Raw genomic sequence first — 20,386 nt, 5'->3', positions numbered from 1 at the left:
GGTCCTGACCAGGCTAACAGCCAGGCTAACAGCTAGCCTGGTCCTGACCAGGCTAACAGCCAGGATTTATTTAATCCTGGAACCTTTTCTGTTCACTCAGCAGTGGTTTAACCTTTTGTTATCAGCCTGGATTAAAATACAACAGGTGCATATTGCTGTTCATTTAAGTACTGTTATTATTTAAAGTTGTGACCATTATTTTTTTTTATAATTATAAATTTGTCATTGTTACATTGTTGTATGAAGACTGCTGTTCATATTGTTGTAAGAAGTTTGATGAATATATTATGGCAGTTGTTGAGATAATTAGAAAAGGCTGATAAAATTTCAAATGAGTTTTAAATGAAGTCTGTTACTGTTACATACAATGCTGTACATTTCTATAGTTCCCCAATGCACCTTAACTTATTTTAGTTTATAATTTCTTTTTTTATTCTTTAACAATAAGGATCATGTTTGTTCTGCTTCCATGTGCATTGTATTTGGCATTCTTAGCACACAATTTGTGTTGTCCAGTAAACTGGGACTATAATTTGGGAGGATTGTACAATTTTAAGAACATATCCTAACTGTACAATCCTCCCAAATTATAGACTTAGTTCACTGGACCAGTAACTATCTAGTGATGTAGGCTACTGTACATTCATGTAACAACAGGGAGAGGACACCTTAATGGTTTTTGACCTTATATTTTGCCTGGGGGGAAATAACTGATGAATATACTCTGTTCCATTCATGTTTATAGTGTGCATGAAATTTATCACTTTATTATCTTTATAGTTTCTAGATTTTACAGTGCAATTTCTTCAGTGTCTTTATTTTCTATGTCCACATATACCAGGGAGCAAGGCATATAATATGTAGAGAAGGAAACTCGTCCTCTATAAAAAATAAAAAAACGCGAGAAAAAGCGTGACAGATAATAGCGGACAGACTAAATGATAGTCTAAAAATATACATTTATGAACTACTGCTCTTAAATGAAACCATTCAATGTGTCACTTGTCATTTGCAAAAACGAACACCTGTACACTTTGCATTAAAAGCGAGTAGTGGAAGTTAATATGACTTTGGAAATTAATATTTTAGCCAGTGAGAGAGAGGGAGGAACAGAGTGAAAGAGATATTTACGCTTCATATTCTAGCGTTATAGAAAATGGATCTTCATGGTAAATTTCCTGAGTTATCTTCTGCTTACTTTTAAGGCAAAGAGTACAATTGTTAATTTGTGCAAATGATTAGTAGCCTAATTATTGAATGGTAGGATTATGACGGTTTCCATTCAGAGCAGTGGTCAGTTAATGTATATATTTAGGCTACAATTACGCATTCAGTCGGTCCGTGATCGTCTGCTGCTTTCTCTCGCCGTTTTGTTACAGCGGCCGTGTTATTTTCTTTTTATTCAAATAATGTGTTTCACGTCATCATACTTCCACAAGAAGCTGCTGCTCACTCTGTATAAAGTATGAACAATGCGTATTCTCCATTTTGGCATCAGTAAATCTGTGATCGACCTCGCGGTCTTTTGAGGAAATCCGTGGACGCGCATCTATCTGAATTAGTTCAGCCTGGCTTGACCTAGTCTCTCATCCTCAGCTCCTAACCTCTCCTCCTCAGCTCCTAGTCTCTCCTCCTCAGCTCCTAGTCTCTCCTCCTCAGCTCCTAACCTCTCCTCCTCAGCTCCTAGTCTCTCCTCCTCAGCTCCTAGTCTCTCCTCCTCAGCTCCTAGTCTCTCCTCCTCAGCCTGGCTTGGCCTTTGTGAAACGCACCAAGCCAGGATGCACAGATTAGACTAGGTCAAGCCTCGCTTTATCAGTTATCCTGGATTTATATATTCTGCTTTTGTGAAACAGGCCCCTGGTGGCAAGTTAGTTCTCTCTCTGTTTGGGTCTAACATGACTTTGGTCTCTCTGTCCACCAGATGGGGTCCCAGTTCCTGGTCTAGCTGCCGGCCTGCCAGTCTTCCACGGCTGCATCCGCCAGGCGTCCATCAACCGCAGACCTGCCCTGTTATCCAAACCCCTCGCTGTGCATGGAGCCGTGGGCACGCAGGGCTGCCCACACATGTAAACCAAACACACAGTCTTATCTTCACATTCCCCAACTACAAATTACTGGTGGTGGGCCTCATGTTACTGTAGCTAATTTAAAATATATATATATATATATATATATATATATATATATATATTAATATTTATTTTCTATTTTCAGAAAAATGTATATTTTATATTTTACAGTTTGTCGTTGCAATATTACTGGTTTGTTTTTGTGCTACAGGGTGCTATAACAGCTGTCTGCACAGAGATGCACTGATACAGCCGACTGCTACAAGATATCAAATATCACCTCTAGAATCACAAATCTGTTCTATTCTACATACGTGTGTAGTATATTGTAAATAAAGACAACAGCAGCTTGATTTGTATCGATTTTGCTAACAAAATGGTGAAAAATAAATGTCAATTGGCAACACAAAGGTCCTGATTTGGCATAATATTAAAGTAGATGATGTATACAGCTGTGTCGTGCATCTCTAGCAGAGAATGTTAATACCTACTGAGTCGGTACACTGTGAACACTGTAACGTATGAGCAACGTAAGAGCAATGTCCTCAGGCAGCGCACACGGGCAACGCTACCTGGAACTGGGACTAGGACTGGACTTTTGGGAATGTCAGTTAATTAAGTCTCAGTTTTTGTGCTCGAGACCATATTTGCTCTGCAGACCTTTTCTATTAACCTTGAACTGCGACTATGCTGCGTTCAGGTCACGTTGGAGAAACTGTAATCACCAGTTTCCAACTCATGAATTGTTGCGTGGCGACGTCCAAGTGGTTCAACTGAGAAACTTTTTTTTTTCCTGAACGCTCAAATGTTAATCGACTTGGCCCCGATACAGCTGTTTATATATTAGTCATGGGATGAATTCCTACGCTATATTGAAGCGAGAAAGCAGCATGAGCCCCCTCCCTTCTGTCAAGCTTGTGTCCCGGTTGCAGGCAGCATTTCCCCATCTCTATTGCGTCATAAATGTAAACATGTAGCTTGTATGTAATATATAACCACTTTGAAGTCTCACAATATATCTTCACAGAAAGAATAAGCTGTACCCCCCAGCCCCCTGTGTTGCAAATGTATTTTTAAATAGTTTGTTTTCATACAAACTGTACTTGTCTGTGTTTGTTTCCTATCTGCAAAACAATAAATGTTGACACAAGTTGTTTTTGTTGCCAATATGATTTTTTTTTATTAAGGCTCCAATCCTCAATTCTCTCCTTTGTGGGTTAAAGAGAAGGTCGATAGAACCAAACAGACCATTAGCTCCTAGTGAAAACGGTCCTAACCTTCATGTTAACAGCTCTGCTAACCCTGAGTGCTGCCTTTGGTATAGACGAGTGGAAGACAACATGAAAGAGAGGTGGGTGGAAGAACAAGTCCTAAATTAAAAGGAGGAGGAAAAGGCGTAGCAGCAGGAGCTCTAATCCAGACTCATGTCCTCGTCGTCCCCTTTCTTCTCTTTGGAGTCTCCTTTGCTGGCCTGCATGGCTTTGGCAAACGCCTCCACATCTGACATGACACAAGAAATAGGTGGGTAGAAAGAGAAAATAAAAGTTACAAAAAGGAAGAATCCACATGATGGTGGGGATGTCCCGATCACAGTATGGATCTGATATCGTGCGTCTCACCTCCTCGGTTGGCGGCTTCCACAGCTTCTGCCGGCAGTCCAAACTGATTCATGAGAGGGCCGAGCTGCCCTGAAGCCAAGGCACTGCTGAACATACTCATGGACTGACAGAGGGAGGAATCACAGTCACTGGTTGATTCAACATTGAGTCAATAAGGGTCTTGTGAACACACCTTTTTTTCAGCTAATCAGATGCGGGTCTTCATTAGCATAATAAAAATACAGCCTCAAACTCACACCCGTGTGTCTCAATGAAAAGATCACATGTCCATAAATCGGTTTGGTAAATTGTTTTACTTTTTGGCTTTTCTACAGAGGATCAACATGTTGGAAGTTGTTGTCTTGACTCAAACGTAAAGGGTAACTACCATTTTTTCCTATGATTTTGTGTCTAAGTGACTGATTAGAACAACAATCTTTGACATTGGTCCAGTATTAAGAGAGATCGCTACAGTCTGCAGAAACAAGCTACAATGTAAGTTAATAGGACAATTGTCCAGCTTGTACCATATATACCCGAATATAAGGCGAGGTTTTTGTCCTAAAAATAGGCTGAAAAATGGGGGGTCGTCTTATATTCGCAATATAGACAAAATCACGGGGGGAAAGGTAGAAAGCAGGGGAAACAGTAGAGGGCGCCAACACGATAGCCTATCTAATTACCGGTAGTGACAGTGTTATGAATTAAATAAACAATGAAGTGCTGCCATGGAGAGGTCAAGAGATTATCTTGAGAAAAGCGCTTCAAAAGTTGGTCAAATAAACCAACACGTTCGAAACAGTTATGACGCCAACTATAAACTTATGGTTGTGAATGAGGCGGAATCATGTAATAATTGCAAAGCTGCCAAAAAATTTGGAGTCACAGAATGCAACGTTCGGAGGTGGCGAGCACAAAAAGAACGACTAAAAAATACCAACAGCCAAAGGAAAGCTTTCCGTGGACCTCAAAGTGGCAAGTTTGCAGAACTTGATGACAGAATCTATGAATATGTGATAGAAAAACGTTGGGATGCGATGCCAATCACAAGAGGAATCATTCGGCTGAGGGCTCTGGAGTTAGCCAAGGAGCTGAACATACCGACAAATGAATTCAAAGCTAGCACTGGTTGGTGTACACGAATGATGCGGCGCATAGGGCTGACACTGCGTCGTAGAACAAGTCTGGCCCAGCGCCTGCCCTCTGACTTCGAGGAGAAGTTGCTGTCTTTTCAGCGATATGTGCTTAAACTGAGGAAAACTCACTCATACCCCCTGGATCAGATAGGGAATGCTGACCAAACACCAGGGTTTTTTGACATGCCAACATCTGTCACTGTTGCCAAGAAAGGGGACAAATCAGTTATTGTGCGATCTACTGGAAATGAAAAAAACCGAATCACTGTAATGTTGGCGTGTCTCGCTGATGGGACCAAACTTCCCCCGTATGTGATTTTGAAACGCAAGACTATGCCGAAGGATACGATGCCAGCTGACATTATCGTACGTGCCCAGGAAAAGGGCTGGATGGAAACTGACCTGGTAGTGGACTGGCTCAAGGTAGTGTGGGGCAGGCGCCGCGGTGCGCTTTATAAGAAGAGAAATATGCTCGTTTTGGATGCATTCCGCAGACACTTGACGGAGCCCGTCAAAACTCAGTTGCGGAAAATGAACGGCGATCTAGTGATCATACCGGGGGGGATGACAAGCCAGCTACAGGTTCTGGATGTAGTCGTCAACAAGCCATTCAAGGATAATCTGCGCAAGAGGTACACTGAGTGGCTCCTGTCAGGCGATCACTCACTGACGCCTACTGGAAAACTTCAGAAGCCAGCAGTGCATCTGCTCTGTACTTGGATCCTCCAAGCATGGGAATGCCTTAAGCCAGGAGAGCATCATTCATGGATTTAAAAATTGCTGCATATCAAATGCCCTTGATGGGAGCGAGGATGACATTCTGTGGGAGGGGCTCGTGGAGCATCATGATAGTGATGACAGTGAGAGCGAGCATAGCGAGGTAGGGGATCTCTGTGAGGTATAGGCCTAGTTTAATGTGCAGCATAAAGGCCCATTTACACTGCTGTTCTTATTGCAACCCCACAGTTTGGTTTGTTTCAAAACTTTAATGTGTTTGATTAAAAGCAGATGGTTATTTTCTATATATTCACAGTACCACAATTACATACATAGGCCTTCATAATTATTGCATTTTTGTGAAAAGGTTATTCATTTTATTAATCCAAATATTTAATGAATGGTGTTAAAATGTTTTTTTCCAATGAATTATCACTAGAATTTCCCAATAAAATTATTTTCTGTTGAAAACCAGATTTTTTTTCCACAAAAATCTCTTTTATTCCCAAAAATAAGTCTGGAAATGGGGGGTCGTCTTATATTCAGGATCGTCTTATATTCAGGTATATACGGTATTTATTTACCTTCACTAAAGTGCTCATTTTGCCGCTGACAGGCTCAGATTAATATTCTAAGTGTCTGACAACATTATGGAAATGATTTCTTAGGAGGTCGACCTTTCTGTTAACAAGATCATTTTTTTTTTTTAATCATAAAAACATCCGCAAAATGGCGTTCGCTAAACCCACCAGACATGTAAATAATCAGTAAATTTAGCATTGTAAAATACACTTCATTCTAAGTTGACAGAAACAAAATAAAACTATGAATAGCCATCTTGGTTCATCTTTCCACTTTTCCAACCATCACAACTCTAGTTTTAGTTGAAATAAACACATAGTTTACAGATTTACATGTGGAAATATGTCAGCTCTATACACGCTAAAAGTAATGTCTTTTTTTAAATGGAGTCTGGTGGTGTTTAGCGCTAGTGACCTCAGAGCTGTTTCTGGTTAAACAGAAAGGTCTTAAAGAGGTTTTAAAAGGTCTATCTTTGTAGGGATCCTTTCCAAACTGACGCTGAACATTTGCCCCGTAGGGTTAAATTGCAGCCCGGTCTGTGGCTCCCGACTGCAGCGCTCTCTCTTAATACTGGACCAATGTCAAAGATTGTTGTTCCCATAAGTCACGTAGACACAAAAACATAGGAAAATTGGGGTTAGGTTGAAAAAAAAAAAAAAAAAAACTGCTCCCTTGAGGGATGGGTTAAATGCAGAGAATGAATTTCACTACATGTACGTGTACGTGACAAATAAAGTACCTTTACCTTTATTTTCAAGTGTTGGTGCAACTTTTATCCGTTACCTGTTGGAACTGAGGTGAGTTGATTGTGTTCTGGATCTCCTCAGCGCTCTGCGGTAAACTTTCTCCGCTGGGGAGGAAGGGCAGGAGCCTCTGCTGGACCTCAGCATTAGTCAGGATGGGGGCCATCATCTCCGGGGTGCAAACGCTCGCTAGGTCCACTGCAGAACACCAGAGAAGCCCGGTTAGTCATATTTAACCCTTGTGTTTTCCTCCCGTCGACCATGCACTAGTTGTCCTCCCGGGTCAATTTTGACCCGGTCTGTTTTGCCAGTTTATAAAGCATGAAGTATAAATTATCACCCAATTCTGTGTTACATCTTCTTAACAACTTCTTTCCAACATATTACCACTAACTTTACACTTATTCTTTTTATATATGGTCAAAAAAACGCATTTATATCAAATTATACCTAATTTCTGAGTTAAAAAAAGCTGAAATTATGAATTATTTTGACTAACAGTTGAGGTCAATGGGAACATATGTTGATGGTGTATCACAGACTGGTATAAGTCAAAGTTTAGTGAAAATACTGTTTTGAAACTATTTCAATTTTTTTTAATGGCAGCCAATAATCACTTGTTGTCCTCCCGGGTCAAAATTGACCCGGTCTGTTTTGGCTATTAATAAAGCATAAAGTATCAACCAATTCTATTTTACACCTTCTTATCAACTTCTTTCGAACATATTACCACTAGTTTTACACTTATTTTTTGAATTTATGGTGAATAAACTTCATTTACATGAAATAATACCTAATTGTAGGGGTAAAATAAGCATGAATTATGAATTATTTTCATTATAGTTAAGATCCGATGAACCTATCTTTGTGGATAATCACTGACTGGTATATGGTAGTGATTAGTCAGGATATGGTTTTGAAACCATTTTATTATTTTGAATGGCAGCCAATAATCACACCTGGTGTCTTCCTGGGCAAAAAGTGACCTGATCTGCTTTGCGTGTTTATAAAGCATAGGCAATTATAATCAATCACTAAAATCTGTGTTACCACTTTTATTCAACTTCATTCCAATTCATCTCAACTAGTTTTACACTTATTCTGTTCTATTTATGGTCAACAGACCTCATTTACATAAAATTATACCTACCTTCTGAGTAAAATCAGTTGAGATCTGAGATATTGAGAAAGCTGTGTTTGGATTGATGGCTGGTATGTGACAATTATTATATAACTAGGTTAAAATTAACAAATGCAATTGTATTCACAAACAAAGGAGAGCTACCAAAAAGGAAAAAAATAATTTACGGAAAGTTTACTTGGCCCCTTTTAGGAAAAGACACATCAAAGGTGCGTGCGTGCATGTGCACGTCTGCATGTGTGTCTGTGTGTTCATCAGCTGAAAAGAACAGTAGTGTGATCCACTGCAGTGGGAGTGTGGGTGTGTGTGTATGCATGCGTGTGTGTTTCTGCATGTGTTCATGTGCTGAAAAGCACAATAGTGTAATCTTTTGCAGGTCTCAGCTACTGTGTGTGTGTGTGTGTGTGTGTGTCTGTGTGTGTGTGTGTGTGTGTGTGTGTGTGTGTGTGTGTGTGTGTGTGTGTGTGTGTGTGCGCACGCAAGCATGTGCACGTGTGTGTGTGTGTTCATCTCCCGAAAATCATAATGATCCATTGCCCAATTTCAGTATGTTGTGTTTGTGAGTGTGTGTGTGTGAATGCATGTGCGCGCACACACGTGTACATGTGCATGTTTGTTGTCCATGTGTGTGTGTGTGTGTTTGGGTACATTTCCATGTGCTGAAAGCACAATAATGTGATCGATTACATGAGGTAGTTCTCAGCTGCTGTTTGTATGAATGTGTGCGTTTGTGGGGGTGGGGGGTGTATGTGTGTGCATGTGTGTGGGGGTGTTTGTGTGTCTCCGCATGTGCATTCATGTACGTGTGTGTGTGTGTGTTCATCTGCTGTTGAGTGCAAAAGTGCCCCATTGCACCACTGGGTCAAAATTGACCCGGGAAGAACACAAATGGAATAAAATTAAATAAAACACCCACAATTCTATGAAAGCAGTGATCATTAATTTTACTTGCGAAAAACTTAATTGGGAACCACCCATGCTATTTTTGGTTAAAAGAAACACATATTTCTGATAAAGAAACTTTGAAAACGGGTCAAATTTGACCCGAAGACGACACAAGGGTTAATGGAAATACTCCTGGATGTACTCCATTCTCCCTCCTTTTTATTCTTTTTTTCATTGACCATATTCTCCGTCTCCCTCATTTAGCTGATGCTGCTATTCGGACTAGGGCTGCACAATATATAGTATATTTTTTCCACTCAGATTTATTTTATCTTAGCTCAAGGAAAATATCAGCAGTACACTGCACTTGAAAGTCATTCTGTTTTCAGTGGTGCCTTTTATATTCAATTCAATGTTCAATTTGTTCAATAAAAGAATTTTGGAAACAACTTCCTTTCATTTGTTTTAAATTCAACAAGCAATTTGTTGTATTTTGACAGAATACTGAGCAGCAGAACTGAGTTCACTTTAATATCTGTTTATTTATCAAAAGTAACATTGTTATCACGATATTTAACTATTATCACATATGGCACATTTTCCTCATATTGTGCAGCCCTAATTCGGACCGACTCGTAATGACTAGGGTGACTAAATCGGTATCATACCAAGAGCCCACATCCAATCAGGTGTTACTCACCTGCTGCTCCCTGGGCAGCCGCCGCCGTCGGGACGTTCATGGTGGCGAGAATGCTCTGAAGGTCACTGAGCTGGATGGGCTGGTGGGAGGCGGGGCTTCCAACAGAGGCCGGGGCCAGTGGGGTCTGAGCTGAGGCTAATAGTGAGACAAGGAAGTAAAAAAAAAAAAGTTGTTAAAACTTTTGCAAGGGACACTTGGTTTTCTACTCTTCCTTAAAAGTGAGATTCTTTCATCGTCTTTTGTATCTTGTTTAAAAGGTTCTCTAAGTGATGTTGGGTGACGTCACTTCTTGTTGATGTTCAAAGTATTGTCAAACAAAACGAGGCTGGCTATCTCGCTCCTCCCTCCTCCTCCTCCCATCCCCTCCCTCTGCGCATTAACCCCCACCCCCAAATCCTTCTTGTTGGTTATTGGTTGGAACGCTGTTTGTTATGTTTGGTGGTGCAGTTTGTTTTTGTTGGCGTTTGTAGAGCCTGTTTTTTTACAGTGTGTTCAGGGGACAGGCAGCTAGCAGATAGTGAGATGTTTTTTTTACAGTGTGTTCAGGGGACAGGCAGATAGTGAGGAGATGTTTTTTTACAGTGTGTTCAGAGGACAGGCAGATAGTGAGGAGATGTTTTTTTACAGTGTGTTCAGAGGACAGGCAGCTAGCAGATAGTGAGATGTTTTTTACAGTGTGTTCAGGGGACAGGCAGATAGTGAGATGTTTTTTACAGTGTGTTCAGGGTACAGGCAGATAGTGAGATGTTTTTTACAGTGTGTTCAGGGGACAGGCAGCTAGCAGATAGTGAGCAGATGTTTGCTGTATGTGACAAAAAAATGTTGTAGCCTAATAAACGTGTGACGTTGCTTAGAGCACCTTTAAAAAATGTTAATCACAAAAAAAGTGTGATTCTTAATTGGCAGAGGACTGCACTTCATGTACCTGGTGTGGAGGGAGCAACAGTACTCGGGGAGACAGCGGAGGCCGCAGGAGTCACCGGGGTGGTGGGGGCCTGAGAGGAGCTCAGTCTGGGGGCTCCGCCTGAGGAAGGAGTGGCGGCTGCTGACTGGCTACGAGAGCTGAGAATGGAGACAGAAGAGATTATAAATTATCATATTTACATACACTCGGGCGCATCATCGGGCGCAACATCAGCACCACACGTGCACATGCAGGATGTGTGTGTGTGTGTGTGTGTGTGTGTGTGTGTGTGTGTGTGTGTGTGTATATATATATATATATATATATATATATCTATCTATCTATCTATCTATCTATCTCCATTACCTGTTTTCATACATACAGAAGTTTAGTTCGCTAAATATATAACATTTCTTTAGTTGGATATTGGATGTGAAAAGAAGGAAATGATTTTTCCATAACATTGCACTTTAGATGTGTGTGAATTTCCCACACCAGGAGTCATTTATATAGTTCCATTTTATAGCGATCAATTATCTATTCAAAACATGTTCTATGTTCTATGCAAAATGTTCTATTAAAGAAAAAATAGAAAATAAATATTTGTGTGTGCTGTAAAGCGGTTAGAAAAAATGAAATCGGAATTGGCTAAAATCGGTATTGGCAGGTCAAACTCAATGAATAATCGGAAATCAGAATCAACCTAGAAAATTGTAATCAGTGCATCTCTACTAACTCTACATCTGTGTTCCATGTTACCTGGATGAGGAGCTACTGGTGGCTGCTCCTCCGCTGCCCAGCAAGTTGGCCAGTCCTGGTCCTGCTAGAGCTCCCAGGCCTCCTTAGACAAACAAGCAAATCAAAAAGGGTCCAAATTTATGTTGGATTCTTATTTTAAACAAATACAGCAGCTGGAAGCTAAGCTAAGCTTCATGTTGATTAAAAGAAATGAGGGTACAAGGAATAACATCACATAACAACTGCTACTTTTTCTTAAAGGAACATGCCGACTTATTGGGAATTTAGCTTATTCACCGTAACCCCCAGAGTTAGACAAGTCCATACATACCTTTCTCATCTCTGTGCGTGCTGTAAGGCTGTCTGACGGCTCCAGCAGCATCAGGCCAGCACAGAACATGCAGGTGAATGGTTCCAGTAATCCTACTGCTCCAAATAAGTGACAAAATAACGCCAACATGTTCCTATTTACATGTTGTGATTTGTAGAATCACAGCGTGTACAAAAAACAACGTAACGTGAGACACAGCCATCTTCTAACAGTAAACAAACTGGGAACTATATTCTCAGGCGGAAGAATATAGTACTTGGGTGGAATGATTTGCTTTGCAGCAAGCCTGTCTGAGAATATAGTTCCCGGTTTGTTTACGGTTAGAAGATGGCTGTGTCTCATGTTACGTTGTTTTTTGTACACGCTGTGACTCTACAAATCACAACATGTAAATAGGAACACGTTGGGGTTATTTTGTCACTTATTGGGAGCAGTAGGCTAGATGGAACCAGTTACCTGCAGGATCTGTGCTAGAGGCTAAGCTACCGGTGGGGCCGTCAAACAGTGTTACAACACGCACGGACACGAGAAGGGTATGTATCGACTTGTCTAACTCTGGGGGTTACGGTGAATAAGCTAAACTACCAATAAGTCGGCGTGTTCCTTTAAAATAACTTTAAGCGTTGTCATATTGTTTGAATTACTACAGGACATTTTGGATCAGAAATATACTGTATGGGGTAGCACTCGAGAAAACTATGTATTGTAAACGTATTTACTGAGATTTGTATTGTTATTTCCTGAAAATAACTTGCCTTATCAGTAGAAATGCACCGATTTCAACTTTCTAGGCCAATTCCAATTTCAGATTTTTCGTTGAGTTTGAACTGCCGATACAGATTTTAGCCGATTCCAATTTCATATTTTCTAACCACTTTCCAGCACACACAAATATTTATTTTCTATCTTTTCTTTAAAAGAAAATGTTTTTAATAGATAATCGATCACTATAAAATAGAACTATATAAATGACTCCAGGTGTGGGACATTCACACACATCTAAAGTGCAATGTTAGAACCATTACACACTAAAATTTATATAGAAATAACAAATCAAAATAAAATAAATATAGTCTTGCAGTATAAAGATATTTCTCAAAACACACATGCAGGCCTGTTTGAACGTCAACAGTAACGTTACCTGAAAACATAAACGTCACACAGATGATTTAACGTCACCGCTCATTGCACACACAGTTTAGCAACAAAACTAAACGCTGAGGGAAGATTAGGCTACTACATTTTTAATGTTGGTTTGGGGCGGTATGCACCCCCACTAACCTGGAAAGCGTTTTAAACAGTAACGTTAATACAGCGTCTCTCTCTCTTTTTTTTGTTGCAGCGGGGGCGGGAGAGGGACCACAGCGTTTGCTAACATTAACTTCTTGTCCCTGTAATTACAACTTTATAACATTTCATAAACAGCTGATTGAGCGGCGCTCCACTCATTTTGCGCGATGTTAATCACGTGAAAATCGGCCAATTCCGGTCACCGGCCGGTCAATCGGTGCATCTCTACTTATCAGATTCATGAGCCTCTGCTGTGGTTAAGTGTCAGGATTTATACAAGTCTAAAAAATATGCAGTGCTGCTCACCCAGTCCTCCCAGCCCTGTTGGTCCGATCAGCTGCATCAGCTGGTTGTGGCTCATATTTCCCAGCAGGTTTTGCAGGCCTCCCTCTCCTCCGAGTGCAGAGAGTTCGTGGCCGCTGCCTCCTCCGCTTCCTGCTGCTCCAGGAATGGGAGGGTTGTTCAGGTACTCATTCACCTTACGACAATACTCGTCATCCTTGTCAGCCTTTGGCTCCTGGTGGAAATGAGACCGGCAATAAGTCCTTGAAATCAGAGCTTAAGTCTCCGCAAAACAAATTTAACATGCTCGGTTCTATTGGAGTTACTCCTTGTAGTGACACAAGGCAGGCTTGACAACACCAAAAAGATAATATAAAAAAAAAAAAAAAAAAACACTGTAAATATAAACTACTGGTGCTTTTGTCTCTCTGTTTCGTAGAGACCTCATTCTACAAACATTTCTGTGACAACTTGCAGTTTTGGCTGGGGGCGCATCTTCCTCTCACCTGCATCCAGAAGAACAGTCTCTTGGATCCGGCCTTGAACTTCAGCACGAAGACGCGTCCAGTGGTGCACTGGCTCACCTTCTTAAATTCGCAGTCATCGGGGAAGATGATCAGGTCCTGGAACAGAAAAGGCACAGCGATATTCAGGAGGGAGAGGGCAAACAGTGAGGTTGCTCTGCCACAACAAATCAGCATCAGCCGATTAACGAAAGGGAAAAACCTGAGCCAGCAACATCCCTGCAGCTCTGAAATAAAAACACGGTCACCTTGTCTGCTCTGTGGAGGGCCAGCTGAATTAGGATTCATTGGGTCAGCATTGCTCGTAAAAAAAAAAATGTTGTATGTGCAAATACAGAATGAACAGAAAAGTATTCGTGGAATGTACAACATGTCTGAAGATAGTACTAACTCAGTAGTTAGTAGAGTTTTCAAAAAAGTGTGATCACACCAGCTGTCAGTCTTTGCTCATTTTTAGAAAAAACAACAAATAACAATATATCCATGTGGAAAGACAGAGACAAAGAGCGCTTCTTTTTGGTGGTGGTGGCTGAAAAACGTCCAACAAGGTGCCCTTTGGTGCAGGGCTAATCCAATAGTATCAGAACAGCATGAAAACCAAGGCCCTCTTGTTGAAGAAAATATTAAAAAGCCTTTATTGATGCGGCTGATGCATAGCAAAAGGTAAAAGTACGCACCAACTTTGAATTGCCTTGTTGCTGAAATGTGCAGTAGAAATAAAGTTACCTTTAGGGCTGTGCAATTAATCAAAATTTAATCGTGATTATGATTTTGGCTGCGAATGATCACAAAAACAGAATAATCGAGAAAAACAATCATTTAGCTCATTACGTTTTGCAAGTAAACTCTAATGTGTTCTGAATGAAAAAATAAAGTTTCAAATAAGAAAAGTATTAAGGCAGAGTTCACAGTTGTATGTGTTTACTGTTGATTTATTTAACTTTTTCCACTGTCAATAATTGCAACATCTTTCCAGAAGTCAACGAGTAATCGTGTTAAATTATTGTGATTTCAATATTGACCGAAATAATCGTGAAAACAAGGCAAGAGAAAGATGCTGGGGACCCAAACTGGAGACACTGAGGCCCATGGTCGGCTCTTCAAACCCCAAAAATGTTACTTTGCTGGAACGAACACACACACACACACACACACACACACACACACACACACACACACACACACACACACACACACACACAGTTTAAACTTACTCACATCATCAACATTCCCAGACGTCCTGTCCTTCCAGCAGAAGTGGATCAGGGAGTCGTCGGACTGCTGGACGTACACCGTGCCCTTGCGTTTGTCCGGCGTCACTACGTTGCCCTTCAAGGTCATCTTCCCGGCTCGGAACTCCACCAGGTACTTGCTGGAGCTTCCCCTCGAGCCGCTCACCAAGCTCGGAAAAAGAGCCCCTGACGACATCTTTAGATCTTTCCGTAAACAGGCCTGAACGCTGCAGCAAAAGAATAAAAAGGGGTTAGCTTTCCAGACGTACACGTTTAAAAAAACTCAAGTACTGTACTTAAGTTTTTCAGTTTTGAGGTACATGTACTTTACTTGAGCATTTCCATTTTCTGATACATCGCAAGTAATATTGTTATCGCGATATTCAACAACGTTATAGCATATTTACCTCATATCGTGCAGCCCTAGTGTGGATTCAGAGGCTAATACTAAATGGAATCAAACAAATTACTATGTATTATATAGATATGATGAGGCATTTGATCCCTGAAGGGAAAGTCATGAGCTAGCAGTAAATAGTTAATTAAAACTAGCTCCACCTTTACCAATTTCAACATTAAAGTGATGAACACATGAGCGCACAAATAATTATACTACAATAATATGGGTCATTCTGCATAATGAATACTTTACTTTTGGTACTTTAATGATATTTTAGTGCTGATACTTTCGTACTTTTACTTTTGAATGCAAGGCTTTTACTTGTACTTTTTACTCGGCTCTATTACAGCTTTTACTTCTTCCACCACTGACTGTAGAGACGAATCGAGGAGCTATCAGACAAGAGCCATGGGATGCAGTCTATGAGATGCAGCCCCGGGCTCAAGGATGAACGGATTAGATTTTGGATGTCAAAGGTCAAGGTCCCTGTGACCTCACCCAACACGTTGCCCGCCATAACTCAATAATTCCTACGCTTATTATGACAAACTTCCAAATGCCTAATGTGATCAAATCACGAAGTTATTACATTTTATACCCAAAAGGTCAACTTCATTGTGACATTATAACGTTCTGCAAAACAACCCTTCTGGCCATTACTCAATGTCAAGAACAGACGGGGAAAGGTTTAGGATAGTCGAATAATGTTGCTGAATAAGGGACACTAACGATCATCTTGAAACGGAGGTTATTGTTTAGATCTGTGAGTGTGAGTGTGTGTGTGTGTAGCATCCACGTTCCGCCAAAAAAAAAAAAAAATACACTAAATACATTGTATTGCCTCAAAATCTTTTACTACTTAGATTATGAGTCCAGACATTGATGCGTTAACTTGACTGGTTGGCGGAGGGATACAACAACGTTACCTTGACTGGTTGGCGGAGGGATACAACCGTGAGGCTGTAGCGTTAAGTTAATTCTAACGTTAGTAAACGTTACTTAGCTATTATTCTTGCAGCTATTTCGTATAGTAGCTAGTTTAAACGTGATAATCTGACCGTAACAATACTGTAGCTGTCTGATCCAAAAGGAGCACTTAGTTTGTGTCACAAAAGTGTCAAAGCAAAGCTAACAATCTAGCCAGCTATCGTTAGCTGTGTCATACTGGTTGTCGATGCTAACGTTAGCCCGTGATTTGGCTAAACCAATGAGCTGCGACGCCCAAACTAATTTGTACTTTAAATATACCTAGCTGGCAGAATTAATTCAACATTTAGAAATAACAGCCACATTTGTGAATGATCAGCTTTATGTAAAACTCAAGTTTACACATTAATCGTGTTCAAATACCTGAAGTTGGGCAGAGCAGAGTTTATCAACAACTTTTTCTTCTTTGCGTCGCTGGCTGGCTTGCTTGCTAGTAGCTGACTTCCTGTTCTTCTTCTTCTCTTGATTAATGGCGTATTGCAAACAACTTGTAGGTGCATACCGCCACCTACTGCACAGCAGTGTCTTACAGCATATGTCATTTTAAGATTATCTCAAATTCTACTATAGTCTTTTAAAAATGTAATGAGTGCCTTCCTGGTGATTCTTATAGCAGAAACACCTGTCTTTACTTTCTTCTGGTTCACAAAAAAGTGCAAGAATATTCGATATCAAGTCCCTATTTGCTGGATATATGTTATGCAAGACTACAGACGTTGTCTCCAACTAGGCAAATTTCCTTGCCAATTTATTTCTCCATAAAGCGAAACCTTTTTTTATTCTTGGTATGTCAGCTCCTCCGAGGGTATACCCATAAAATATGTTTTATCAGAATCAGAATCTGTTTTATTGGCCAAGCATACATACACAATGAATTTGTGTTAACTCTCTATACATTCAACAAACAGACATGTAGTAGTGTGCATTCAGTAGACAAATAGTAATATGGACACATACTGTACAATAGAGACACCAATATACATATAGGTACAGTACAGGCCAAAAGTTTGGACACACCTCATTCAATGTGTTTCCTTTTTATTTTCATGACTATTTACATTGTAGATTCTAACTGAAGGCATCAAAACTATGAATGAACACATATGGAATTATGTACTTAACAAAAGAGTGTGAAATAACTGAAAACATGTCTTATATTTTAGATTCTTCAAAGTAGCCACCCTTTGCTTTTTTTGATAACTCTGCAAACCCTTGGTGTTCTCTCAATGAGCTTCATGAGGTAGTCACCTGAAATGGTTTTACCTTCACAGGTGTGCTTTGTCAGGGTTAATTAGTGGAAGTTTTTCCCTTATTAATAAAAAAAAGCAAAGGGTGGCTACTTTGAAGAATGAGAAGGTGTGTCCAAACTTTTGGCCTGTACTGTACATAAACATAATATACAAAAACACAAATATACAAATAAGACATAATATCAAGACAAGTACACATGGAGTGGGATGTAAAGTGCAAAATATCTATACAACTATTATATCTATGGGTATACCACTATCAAATAGATGGATCATTGAAATAATGAAATAGGCTACATGTAGAATGCCATGTGATTACCACCAATGACTAGGCTGTGATTTTTTCTTCTTCTTCTGAGTTTAACGGGAGTTGGCATCCAAGTCGTTGCATTACTGCCTCCTATTGACAATTTCTCAATATCTATTTATTCAGACCAATACACTACAATTTCCTAAAAACACCAGTACCTTTCAAAAACGCAAATAGATATTTCCTTCCATTCATAATAACACCACTTTCAAGGACATCTGTAATCCTGAGTTCACCTAAACCTAATTTCCGTAGTCCAGCAAACATAACCCCTCTTTCTCGGACATATTTCCTGCATGACATCAATACATGCTCCACTGTCTCCATTACCTCACATACATTGCACTGGCCAGTCGGATGTTTCCCCAATATAAAAAGTGTACCATTTAATCTACTGTGACCTATTCTCAGTCTACTGACAATTACTTGTTCTTGTCGGTTAAACCCACTGTAACTCATCCCTCCTTGGCCTACCTTAGCCTGAATCATATGCAATTTCCTCCCCTTATTTCCACCATCCCAATACTGTTGCCACGGTCTGGAAATTTCTTCCCACACAATGCTTTTCCCCTCTGACTTGGATAGTTTAGTATTCAGTTCCACAGCACCCTTCTTAACCGCCTCCTTTGCCAATTTATCCACTCGCTCATTACCTGGTATACCTGCATGAGCAGGAACCCACATGAACACCACATTTACAGCCTGATCAACAAACCTTGAATTTGTAAACAAAATTTCATACACAATTTCTTGGTGATTCCTGGCTGATCCTGATTTGAGACTCGACAGCGCTGACACCGAGTCACTACAAATGAGTACATTGCGCATCATCACCTCTTCCACCCATTGTACAGCTAACAAAAGACCTAACAATTCAACAGCATACACACTTAAATAGTCTGAGGTTCTCCTACTGACTCCAGTCTGATAACTGGGAATCACCACTGTAGCCCCCGTTGCCCCTGTCAGTAAATCTTTCGATCCATCAGTAATCCAATAATTGGCCATAAGCTGTTTCCTACGGAGCCACAACGGCATTTCATCTGCCTCAACTTGCAAAGCACCAACTGGAGCAGTTTTCATCGACCCCAAACAAATCCTCAGAGCACGGGCCTGAATAACATCCAGGTCAGAGAGTACAGATTTAGCTGCAGATCCATATACAATACTGCCATAATCCAACCTAGATCGTATTAAGACTTGATATATATACACACTTCAGTGATGTAAAATCCGCCCCCCACTCCAAACTTGCAAGACATCTCATAACATTGATCACCTTTTTACATTTACTAACCACCTGTCTAACATGTTCTTTCCACGTCAGTCTCATATCAATAAGCTCATAATTCACCTCTTCCCATATTAACCCTCTCATACCCAAATTATGTTCTGCTGCTTTCACAATAATCTGAATCCGTTCAGTTTTAGATTCGCATTAATAACTCCCGCTATAAACGTTACCAAGTTCTTCTCTCTCCAAACTTTCTGTTTCTCCTGCTGTTCTTTTGCTGCTTCTATCTTTCTGCCACCTTCCCCTTCCACCTGTCTTTTCTGGCCTGCCATCTTGACTGCCTCAGCATATGAAACTTTTCCCCTTACCCTTATCTGTTGCACCTCCACCTCCCTTTTCCACCACACAACCCCAATAAGCAACGCTGTGACTGCCTCCACAATTACAGCACCTTGGTTTCACACCCTCTCCACATTTTCCATACTCATGATCCCCACCACACCTGGCACATCTCCTCTTTCTTTTACACATTCTAGCCACATGCCCAAACTCCTGACAATTGAAACACCTCGTAGGCTTCGGCACAAACTCTCTTATAGGCCTATTATACTTCAGAAAGCCAAGATACACCTCCTTAGGTAGCAACTCTAACCTCAAACTATCACGATACCTTCAGTTTCCCTTTATTTCCACTCCAGCGGTCAGTCTCCTCACACTCTTTATAGAATTATTCCTCACCTTCAAGTTCTCCATCAATACCTTCATACTGACATTTAGGGAAATCCCAAAAACCACCCCCTTACAACCACTGAACCTCTTTTCCCCAACCTGTAAAACCCGGGATATCTTGACTTTCCCAACGCTAGTCAATTTTTTCACCTTTTCCACCTCCTCTTCTGTATTACAGCCTATTAGCAAATTCCCATCCCCCAAACCCTCGCATACCTCACCTCACCAACTTGCCTTTGAATGATTTGTGTCAACTTTAGAGGATCTAACTTCTTCACTCCCCTTCTTCCTCAAATCTCACCACCATATTAGTCACTCCAGTGTTCTGACCTCTCCCCCCGGCACCAACGTCTCTCCCATCATTATCCGACCCACTAGCGCCAGTCTGTTCTTTTTCCTTTTCCTACCACTCTCCTTCCTTGCTCTATTCACTACCTCGTTCCAATCACCCTTCCTTCTCTCTTCCTCCTCACTCAACATAGCTACTACTTTCGCCACCGTCAATCTCCGTCCCTGCCATCTTGACAGAGTTTGCAAAGAACAAAGCAGAAAAACCGATACCGGACGTATACAGGCCGGGCTGTGTGATTAGGAATGACTCAAT

The 20,386-nt window shown here is 40.7% G+C and overlaps 2 protein-coding genes across 6 annotated transcripts in view; one reads left to right on the top strand and one right to left on the bottom strand.

The window, feature by feature from the left end:
- Positions 1–2,402, top strand: part of lama5 (laminin, alpha 5) — a 153,129-nt gene extending 150,727 nt beyond the window's left edge. For all 4 annotated transcript variants that reach the window (XM_028583486.1, XM_028583485.1, XM_028583484.1 and 1 more), the window contains one exon: positions 1,922–2,402. In XM_028583486.1, the coding sequence (XP_028439287.1) occupies positions 1,922–2,070 (149 nt within the window). In that variant the 3' untranslated portion in view covers positions 2,071–2,402. The remainder of the gene's footprint in view (positions 1–1,921) is intronic.
- An 818-nt stretch (positions 2,403–3,220) lies between these two features.
- LOC114559069 (proteasomal ubiquitin receptor ADRM1) lies at positions 3,221–16,774 on the bottom strand. Of its 2 annotated transcripts, none has more exons than XM_028583488.1 (10): positions 16,623–16,774; positions 14,859–15,099; positions 13,623–13,739; positions 13,141–13,351; positions 11,235–11,316; positions 10,497–10,633; positions 9,572–9,706; positions 6,886–7,043; positions 3,689–3,791; positions 3,221–3,569 (listed from the first exon to the last, which is right to left on the bottom strand). In XM_028583488.1, the coding sequence occupies exons 1-10, from the start codon at positions 16,757–16,759 to the stop codon at positions 3,481–3,483; spliced, it is 1,410 nt and encodes a 469-aa protein (XP_028439289.1). In that variant the 5' UTR covers positions 16,760–16,774; the 3' UTR covers positions 3,221–3,480. The 2 variants fall into 2 exon arrangements, with proteins under 2 accessions (XP_028439289.1, XP_028439290.1); XM_028583489.1 differs by having other exon boundaries at positions 11,235–11,313.
- Positions 16,775–20,386: the final 3,612 nt, after the last annotated feature.

This window comes from Perca flavescens, chromosome 7, assembly GCF_004354835.1.
Source record: "Perca flavescens isolate YP-PL-M2 chromosome 7, PFLA_1.0, whole genome shotgun sequence".
In the NCBI taxonomy this organism is placed as follows: Eukaryota; Metazoa; Chordata; class Actinopteri; order Perciformes; family Percidae; genus Perca; species Perca flavescens.
Note: the sequence above shows the minus strand (reverse complement) of the source record. Positions and strands in the feature narration are given on the sequence as shown.